The sequence below is a fragment of the Rhipicephalus sanguineus genome, chromosome 6 (genome assembly GCF_013339695.2).
Source record: "Rhipicephalus sanguineus isolate Rsan-2018 chromosome 6, BIME_Rsan_1.4, whole genome shotgun sequence".
Taxonomy (NCBI): Eukaryota; Metazoa; Arthropoda; class Arachnida; order Ixodida; family Ixodidae; genus Rhipicephalus; species Rhipicephalus sanguineus.
This window is the reverse complement of record NC_051181.1, coordinates 126,287,785-126,297,124: the sequence shown is the minus strand read 5'-3', so window position 1 is coordinate 126,297,124 and position 9,340 is coordinate 126,287,785. Positions and strand designations below refer to the sequence as shown.

The window sequence follows — 9,340 nt, the reverse complement described above, 5'->3', positions numbered from 1 at the left end:
GTTTCGCACGCCATCCCCGTTGGGTGCTTCGTAGTTCCATGCGCCCCCGCGCTTATCTTTCCGTAACCGTTGTCAAGGCTAGTTTCCCTTTCGAAACTGTTCATTATTCTAGACCTCGTGCAATCGCGCACATGTCGTGCAGACATGCTAGATTTGCCTACGATCGCAGTGTTCTAGAGTTGTACTACTCTCCTGATCTGTCGGCTGCGTTACCTTTTTCTCTTTCACTCTTTCACGTGTGTACAGTAGCGCAAGAATGATCACGCACGCAAAAGTGCGGTATGAGGATGATCGAAAACTTGCGGTTGTGGACATTCGAGACATAGAAAACTTCCATCCCGAGAACGCGAAGGATTTCAAATCGAAGTTCTTTTATTCGGTGAAATGGACCGATCCGGACGGGACCGGGCTCGGATTCTAGCTCTGGGAGGTAAGCTGTTCGTTTGAGCACACATTTATTTTGCCTTGTCAAGTGCATTTCTTGTGTTCCGCGGTGCGCATATGCCTATCGTTGTGGACGCTATCCGATGCGTGCGGTCGGTCTGAAACAATGACACATACTTTTGTCTTGAAATGAGCGTAATTTAAATATATTCTTGCAACTTCCGTAATTTCCAAATACGCCTAAAGAAGCTAGTGTAGTATAATAGTAAATTACCATACATGCTCAGCTGTCTTTTGCGCCCAATCTCTTCTTCAATAAAACTTGTTGCTAGGCGAGATGCATGTTTAAGGGATCGCCTTTCTTTCCATTTTCCGAGTCGTGCTATAATTCCATGCAGTACAGCACAACTCGATAATTGCCCTTGAAATGTATGCACTGATCCAGATCATACCCCTCTCCTCCCTCACTTTTGACGTTTGTCTGCGCAGCTTCCAGCGTACGGCACGTGTTCGCCACGTGCCGCACGTGGCGAACTCGAGTCCCTCGCAGCTGACTTCATGCCCTTAGAGCACTGTTACGTAGGTCAAATAAAATAATTATGATCGCGAGTGTTCATGCAGTAGTCATGATATTGATTAATATGCCCACCAGTGAGGTCCCCCCCCCTTCCCAAATGAAAAAGAAAAACGAAAAGAAAATCTGGATTTAAGCATATATATATATATATGAAGTGTATTTGTTCCCTCTTAACACAATATGCATATACACAAAGACAGTTAATGAGCACATGAAAATGTTTCATGGTTGCTGTGATACTACGCACAAATATATTTATTCTCCCTGCTTCTGTTTGAGGCTTATTGCATGTAGAGCATGCACTTTTTATGATTGATGCAAGGACTACTGAAAATTCTAAGGATCCTTTCATATAATGGAAGGCTTATTTAAGCATACACTCAGCATAATATTCTTTCCCACTAAATCTGTTGCCACTGTTCTGTGTTTCCTTTTGTACTTGCAGTGCAGCCTAGTCGCACATCCATGGCTCATAATGAAATTGTTTTCTTTTAAGATTTTTCAATGTGTATTCCTTAATATTTTCCAGAATCAGAAGAAGACCTGGAGGCGGAGGGAAGAGGCCGGCAGAGGCTTAGATTTGAAAGAATGGCATATTCGCCTGACGGCGAAGATGAAGACGATGATGTCGAGCCAGAGGTACTTGTTTACGTAGTGCTGTATCCTTGCTTATGCATTGTATGACTTTAAACAGCCTCATAATACGTTTTTTGGTTTTGTGTGCAGCGTCCTGCAAAAAGCCCTCTGGCCCAAAGCAGGAGCTATTGGACATGTTAAAAAAAAAAACTGACGACATCCAGCAAAGGGAAGAAGCTGCTTTAAAGAAGCAGAAAAAGAGGCCAACATATGACGATAGGGGTGGCCTAGTCACTGAGCTGAAGTACAAGGTACAGAGACTTGAAGGCCTTGTGGAAAGAAAGTGCAAAAAAATTGAGGAACTGCGAAACAAAAACGAAGAGTTGGAGCAGGAGGCCATGAAGCTGAGGCAGCTGAACATGAGGCTGCAGGAAAAAATGCTGACAGCCATAGATGAAGGCACAGGTATGGAATTCAGCTTTCTGTAGTTTTATGGCTTCTGTGGCTGCTACATGGACTTATTTGTAATTTGTATGCCAGTAGCATAGCCAGCAATTTTTTTTGGAGGGGGGGGGGGGACTCAACTATACTTTATGTACGTTCATGCATGCATTTGTATGTGTGCCTATATTGCCAAACTGAAATGTTGGGGCGGGGCTTTGAACACCCCCTGGCCCTCCCCCTGGCTGCGCCAGTGGTGTAAGCATTGCCTCTACCTAGATTATTTTGTTTAAATTATAGGCTTCTTTCAAATTAAAACTTCCTTACAATTTCAAATCATAAAATTAAACAAGGGGAGATGTTTGTGCATACCATGTTTACACATTTATAAAATAAGGGGAGAGTTTGCCTTCGTAGAATTGTAAGAAAATTATATAAAAAGGTATTACAGTTATAACATGAGCTCGCCATACAATGTTGGAGAGCTTTTCTTCCAACCAGTGGTGACGATTTTCAAGTCGGCAGAGCATGAAAGAACTTGTCACCCAATAATTAAATGCTCATTTATGCCAAGACACAGTGATGGGAATGGCCAAAAGTGTTTTGTATCAGGTTTTGTAGCAGGAAAAATGATGATTTGTAGCAGCTGCCCTCAGTTTTGTAGCAGGTTGCGAAAACGAAAAAAAAAAAACAGGTCAGATGGCGTTTTAATGGTTTTATTATACAATAAAATGAAGTATTAAATACAGTGTGCACATGAGTTCAATGACGGCGCAACTAACGCAAGCTTTAAACAAAGCCTAGGATCACAAATATATGAAGACTGGTTGACTCAAAGACAGCCTCGCCGGTACGACTGCGAGGCTGCGGCACGCAGCGAAAACTGGGAATGAGCCGCAACTGCACTCAGCTCAAACGACGGTGCCACCAGGTAGCGACACCATAGTGTTTCCTACAATACTTACTAGAGGGAACTCTGGCGCTAGTGTCTATGGGAGCTGCAATGCATCGCGCTTCAGCCAGCATGGGAATCATGGGTAGTACACGGATTTGTCTAAACTTCGTTCTTTAGGCTCCGCTTGGCTCCGCGTCGCCTGCATCTGCTTTGTCGCAAAACGAAGTTCAGCAAAAATCAGCAGTTTCACTTCACCACTTTAACTTCTTTAGGCTCACCGATTCAAATCTGGTCACGAAGGTCACAACGATCCATTCTTTTATCCGAAAGAAAACCAAAACATAGCAATAAACAAAGCCACAAGTGCGTTCGAAGCCCACAAGCACGAAGACTAGGCAAATCCGTGTACTACCCATCATTCCCATGGTGGCTGAAAGATCGCAGTGCCAGAGTTCCCTCTAGGTCATTTTAGGAAACTCTATGACCGACACTACACAGTGACAAGCCCACGCACAACTACAGCCACGTGCCCACGCATTGGATTGTATTGGATTGGCTCTGCCTACGAATGGCACGAGAGGCGGCAGCCTATCTGCCACCTGGTGTTGCTGAAAAATCCCCTTGACGGTGGCCTCCGAGATAAAGCAGCGCATTGCCAGGTAATCTCGGAGGCTATGCGTAGCAGCTTTGGAGCAGTTCTGCTCATTTGTAGCATGGATGTAGCAGCTTTCACGAAATGTAGCAGGTTGGAGCAATGGTGCTCATTTGTAGCATAGATGTAGCAGCTTGGAGCAATTGTAGCAGCTTTCCCATCACTGCAAGACACCACTGATTATGGGTTTCCAATTTCTTTGGACAGTTTATTGCCTTAGTTTTAAGCAGATCATTTGTACTGTGTTTTCTTCATCATGTTTTACCAGGCAGTGGTTGCATGTGCAAAACATTGCACAGACCCAACACGTTGCCGTTGTCACTTAGAGTGCTCTGTGAAGCTGCTTTGAAAAAAGAAAAATAAGTAAGTGCCGTTATATTTGTAGCTTGGTTCCACATTTAATATGAGGTGTGTTCTCAAATTGTTAGTTACAAAAACAAAACAAAAAATTAAAAACTCTTGTGTCAGTACAGTACAGTACTTGCCTTTGGTACAATTTCTTTCTTGGATGTAGCGATATTTTGGATGTGAGCCTTTATATTGAAACTCATTTGCTTTAAATATTGATTCCTGACTATGCTGTCATCTTAAAGTGACCGAGTTCTGCTGTTTGTAATGAGCCATGCTTCGTGTTGATGATGCAGGCTACAGTAGAGCTTCGTGCTCCACTAAGAGCGGACCAGACCACTCGACGAGGGAAGTGGATATTGACAGCATGGACGTGATTCCTAGGGAGAAAACACCGCCACAGGATGATTACGCAAGAAAAGAGAATGCCATGGTAACGTCCACATCTGAAGGGCAGCTTCAGCAATTTTTAGTATTACGTACAGTTGTCATCATAAGTGAAATTTTCCTTGTGCTTGCCTAAACAGCAAATGCTGCTTTTTTAAATGGTTGTTAAAATGATTTTCTTTTTTCTTTTTTTTTGCTGCAATACGTTTCCTGATGCAGGTGGACATTGGCGGTGGCCTTCAAATAAATTCTAGCGCATGGCACCACATTCAGGGCCATCAAAAGGATTCCCTTTTCGTTAAGGACCTCCTCCTGGGAATTTGGCCCAAGGACCAGCTGAAAAACCGCTCTTTGCAAGGTGTGTTTCTGTTCTATAGAATTCCTTGTACTTTCTTAACAGCGGAGCTGTTTAAGCCAGCTGTAATCTGTCCACCGTGAACAAAAATCCTCAGGTGGGTATGCGTCAAAGGAATTGGGCAAGCCCCACTACGAGTACAGCAGGTGCAAGTGTTAAATGAAAACTTCGCTTGACGAAGTGGAGCATGTGAAGCACGCAAGAGAAGTGAGGGGAATAAAGACATTACAAGATAGAAAGACTAGACAGAGAGAAAGATTGTGTTATAGTTAATCACCGTTCTTTTGTGTCTTACAGGGAAGCGGTGTCCACGATTTCCCGATCGGCCTGCAAAGGCTCCACTGACACCTTGGAAAGTGGAAGTGATGCGTGGTAAGTGTTCATGCTTTTTATGATGTTTTGGTGCAAACTGTCTTTGGTCATTCTGCTTCAGACCGTAGTCTTATAGACTATTTTTGTTTAAAAATTGTTTCTTCGTACCAGTTAGTGAGGCCTTGTGAACTTTTTGTTTTAGACTGTTACAGACGGAGACTGCAGCGCCAGGGGATTCCCGAAACCCTTATGCCTGCTGCACTCAAGCAGCTGAACCATTTCGTGGTTGAGAAGCTGGCAGACCTTGAGAGGCTGGCAAAACGGTGAGGTGCTGTTATAAATGTGTTTTGACTAGTTTCAGGGAGGTTCTTTGTATGTAGTTATTAAATTACATGCAGCCTGGTAAAGAAAGTGTTTAAAGCATCATACAGACTAAATGCCATGCCAGTGCATTTGCTTACATCTATGCAAAGTATCATGTGGAGAAAGCTAGTCTTGAGCTTGCAGCACATCAAGTTAACACTGTTTACTCAAATCTGAGCCAGCCCAGATTCTAGGCTGACCCCCTAATGTTTGAAGCCAGAAAAAAACAAAAATGTTACCTCAAATGTAGGCTGAGCAGGAAAAAGAAATGTTACAGTGTGCACGAAACTCGTACAGAATATACAGTCAAACACAGATATATTGGGTGCGAGGTCCTCCACTAGAGACGTGGGCACTGCAGTCGTTATGACGTGCAGGGTTGGATCGCGTGATTCACGTTGCTCTGGTGAAGGGAAGTGGACGGTTCAACGCGTTGCTTTTAACCACGATTTCTGGTGTTTTCCGCTTTGAACAGCGTTGTTTTGTTCTCACTTCATGTGTGCGGACACCTAGACTTCACAATGCGGGAAAGTGCAGTCAAAGTTATCGGCAGCATGGTACTTTATGCTGCTCCATGCCACAGTGCGAGTCTAGCGTCAGCTTTCACTTTCACCGTTACCCTGCTTTGCAAGAGCGTGATACCACTGTCACCTGACATTCGTTTATTGTTATTTCGAGCTCATGGGGTTCCTTGCTTATAGAGGACGTCTGTACAATGAGCCCATCTAATGTGGAAGTGCTAGACTAATTGCATAAAGAAATTCCGATATATAATATGTGAAACGGCTGCTGTTCATGTTCATTGTTCTACATCTGTGCCTAGGCTCGCACAATTTGTGCAACCTGCACGTCAACTGAAGGCTGAATTAGCTATATTTGTTTCAAAACCGACTGTGGGTATGTCGCCCAAGTGACCAAACCAAGCTAATTTTCAGCCTTTGAGCCACTAATAGTTGCGTGTGAACATTGGCGTGCAGTGGTTGAGCTGCCTATGCAGGTTGTTTTTCCTGCTTCAAAAGCCACTTCTATCACTCCATTATAGCCACAGAGAACTTGTTCGTTTATTATGGTGTAACTACAACATAATTTACATACTTTGTGTGGAAGTGTGTAGGAATAGCTTTTTTTCTTTTTTTTTTGCAGCAAGTCTCTCCACCATCTGTTACAGCCAAGAACACAGATACATTCATAGTGTGCTTCAAGGGCAGCACCACAATATCGTTGCATCCTGTGTATATGTAACATTAGTGACGTGAACTTGTAACTTTCATGCACTTATGTATTTTTCAACACTTTCAGGGAAAAGGACACAGGAAATTCCTAAGTGTGGCAAGGTGCAAGTTGAAGAATAAGGAGTACCTGATTTTTTGCTAGTCATTATAACTTTTACAATGCTTTTAAAGTAATAAATTATCGTAAAACAAGTACCTCCATTGTATGGTTTTTATTTGATGTGTGTGCATTACATATCATTCACAATAAGCATACCAGACCATTTTGTTCAGGATCAACATTTCTTTTGTCCAATTCGCTATCATTTTTGCGTCAAAAATCTGGTGTACTCTTTGCCCATGTTTTTCAGCCAATGGAAGAATATTCGGGTCAAGCTAGACCACCAGTTGTGCACGAGTGTACTTCAAATGGTTGACCAGTTGCGCACCACCTAGCTCTAACTGGATGACCATGTGTGTTCAACTGGCTAACCAATTAAGCACCAGTTGGCTCTAGCTGGGTGACCATATGTTTTCAACTGGTTAACCAGTTGGCTTTAACTGGATCACCATATGTGTTCAACTGGCTAACCAATTGGACACCAGTTGGCTCTAACTGGTTGACCGTATGGTTTCAACTGGTTAACCAGTTGGGCACCAGTTGGCTTTAACTGGATCACCATATGTGTTCAACTGGCTAACCAATTGGGCACCAGTCAGCTTCAACTGGATGACCATTTGGCTTGAACTGGATCACCATATGTTTTCAATAGGTTAACCATTTGGACACCCATTCACATTGACTGGTTGACCAGTTGGGCATCAATATGTTTAATTGGATGACCATTTGTTTTCAACTGGCTAACCAATTGGGCACCAGTTAGGTTCAATTGATGACCAGTTGGCTTTAACTGGATGACCATATGTTTTCAACTGGTTGACCATTTCGACACCAATTTACATTGACTGGTTGACTAGGTGCACACCAGTTATCTATAATTGGTTGACCATGTGTGTTCAATAGGTTGACCAATTGCGCACCATTTGGATTCAATTACGTCCAGTTAAATGCAATTGGAAAACCAATTGGCCACCGGTACTGCCCAAATGGTTTGCCAATTGGACGTAAACTGGTCTACCAATTGGATATAATTGGTGCGCTCTCAACTGGTGGCGAAATTCCAATTGGTCGAAAACCAATTGGTGGCAATTGGTATTTTTCCAATTGGACCCATTGACTTTTTTTGACTGGGATTCATAGCGATCGTCTCGTTCTGGCAGACTTGATGCCTTCAGGTAGTATGCGAGGGATTATTGGTCAGCTACCCACTCGTAAAAATATCACATGCTACGTGACGCCAACAGGCAGAAAAAAAGTGTTCCACGCTCGCCGCCATGGCTGCGATTGGCGCTGACTAACACCCCTAGGTTTAAATGCGCGTCCCATAAAGTGTACGGGAGGATGACCGCCGCCGTAGCTCAGTGGTAGAGCATCGGACGCGTTATTCGAAGGTCACAGGTTCGGTCCCTGCCGGCGGCAAGTTATCTTTTCATCCACTTTACTTTCTTCACATTTATATCCCTAAATACTAGGCTTGTGCGAATATTCGAGCACATCGAATATTCGAGCGAATATTACAGTATTCGAACTCGCTTCGAAACTAATTTAAGTTCTAGGAAATTTCGAAGTATTCGAAATGAACGAATAGAAATATATAAACCGCGTGTAACCCCCTGTAAAGGTGGTTTCACTGCAGTGGAGTTGTGCTGTACCATGAATACATCTTTCCAGGAGAAATCCACACTGCCGCGAAGCCTCATTTCAAGTTTAAATGAACATACAGCAAAAACCTCGTCAATTCAAAGTTACTGGGACTGTGAAAAATCTAATTGAGCGGGTTTTCGAATTAACCAAACATACAAAAAGCGGGATGCAAGGAACTTTAAATTACTGCAAGTAATCGGAGGTGGTCGTTTGCTGTTCCTGCTAGTTTGCGGCTACAAGGGTCTTCCAGCAATACCTGGTTCCAAATTTGCCGCTAAACCGGGGAAACGGCGGGCCTCGCTGCTGCCAGCGTAAGAAAAAAAAAAGAAAGTGAAACAAAAAAAAAAACGATCTCGTGGTCAACTAAAACGCGCGCCTGCGGGGAAGACGTGCTTTGCTGCTACACAGTGGTGACACGCGGGCAGCATGTCACCTGCTCCTCGCAGCGTCAGCGCGCCATGATGCGGCCATTCGGCCATTATTTCTGGTAAAATAAAGAATTTAATAATGACCAGTGTGACGGAATTCGCGATGTGTTCTGAGTGGGAAAGATGATCATTGAAGTTTTCGAAGTAGGCGTTGCGGGCAAGTACTCCGCCAGCAGTGCAGCGCGCAAATTGCCGGAACAACCGCCATTCGGAGGTTCGCATACATCGCGAATCCCATCAGACCGCCCTTTATTAATTTCTCTATTTTCCCAGAAAGAATGCGTAAATCATGACGCGCTGACGTTGAGAGAAGCATGCGTCATGCTGCCCGCGTGTCACCGGTGTGTTGCAGTGAAGCACGTCTTTTCTGCAGGCGCACATTTCAGTTGATCACGAGACCGCCTTTTGTTTAGTTTTTTTTCTTGCACTGGCAGCAGCGAGGCTGGGATGCTTCACTTGTCACTCATTAGTATCGCCACACTGCATTGCCTTGTGGCTCCTAAGGGCCATCGTTTCTGCGGATTTGCGGCTAAATCGGGATCGGGAATTGGCACATGGCACCCAAAGCTTTCGAATTAACCGGGTTGGTACTCACCGCCGCTTCAAATTATCCACTCAGATTTACATTACAAAATACAGGGCCATA

The 9,340-nt window shown here is 43.8% G+C and overlaps 2 protein-coding genes across 2 annotated transcripts in view; one reads left to right on the top strand and one right to left on the bottom strand.

Moving 5' to 3' along the window:
• The window catches only part of LOC119397525 (dolichyl-diphosphooligosaccharide--protein glycosyltransferase subunit 1-like), a 9,211-nt gene extending 7,783 nt beyond the window's left edge, over positions 1-1,428 (bottom strand). Inside the window, 1 exon segment of the mRNA XM_049416592.1 lies at positions 1,423-1,428. Coding sequence (XP_049272549.1) covers positions 1,423-1,428 — 6 coding nt within the window.
• Positions 1,429-1,716: 288 nt separating this feature from the next.
• LOC119396365 (BEN domain-containing protein 5) lies at positions 1,717-5,383 on the top strand. Its single transcript, XM_037663558.2, has 5 exons — positions 1,717-2,002; positions 4,170-4,306; positions 4,480-4,618; positions 4,913-4,987; positions 5,130-5,383. Exons 1-5 carry the CDS (start codon positions 1,732-1,734, stop codon positions 5,252-5,254), a joined length of 747 nt encoding a protein of 248 aa, XP_037519486.2. The 5' UTR covers positions 1,717-1,731; the 3' UTR covers positions 5,255-5,383.
• Positions 5,384-9,340: the final 3,957 nt, after the last annotated feature.

Bases quoted from the DNA above. Each gene is read 5' to 3' on its own strand.
- LOC119396365 (XM_037663558.2), top strand. From the start codon at position 1,732: ATGTTAAAAAAAAAAACTGACGACATCCAGCAAAGGGAAGAAGCTGCT. The intron at 2,003-4,169 runs GTATGGAATTCA...TTGATGATGCAG, and splicing joins AGCCATAGATGAAGGCACAG to GCTACAGTAGAGCTTCGTGC. The intron at 4,619-4,912 runs GTGTGTTTCTGT...TGTGTCTTACAG, and splicing joins GAAAAACCGCTCTTTGCAAG to GGAAGCGGTGTCCACGATTT.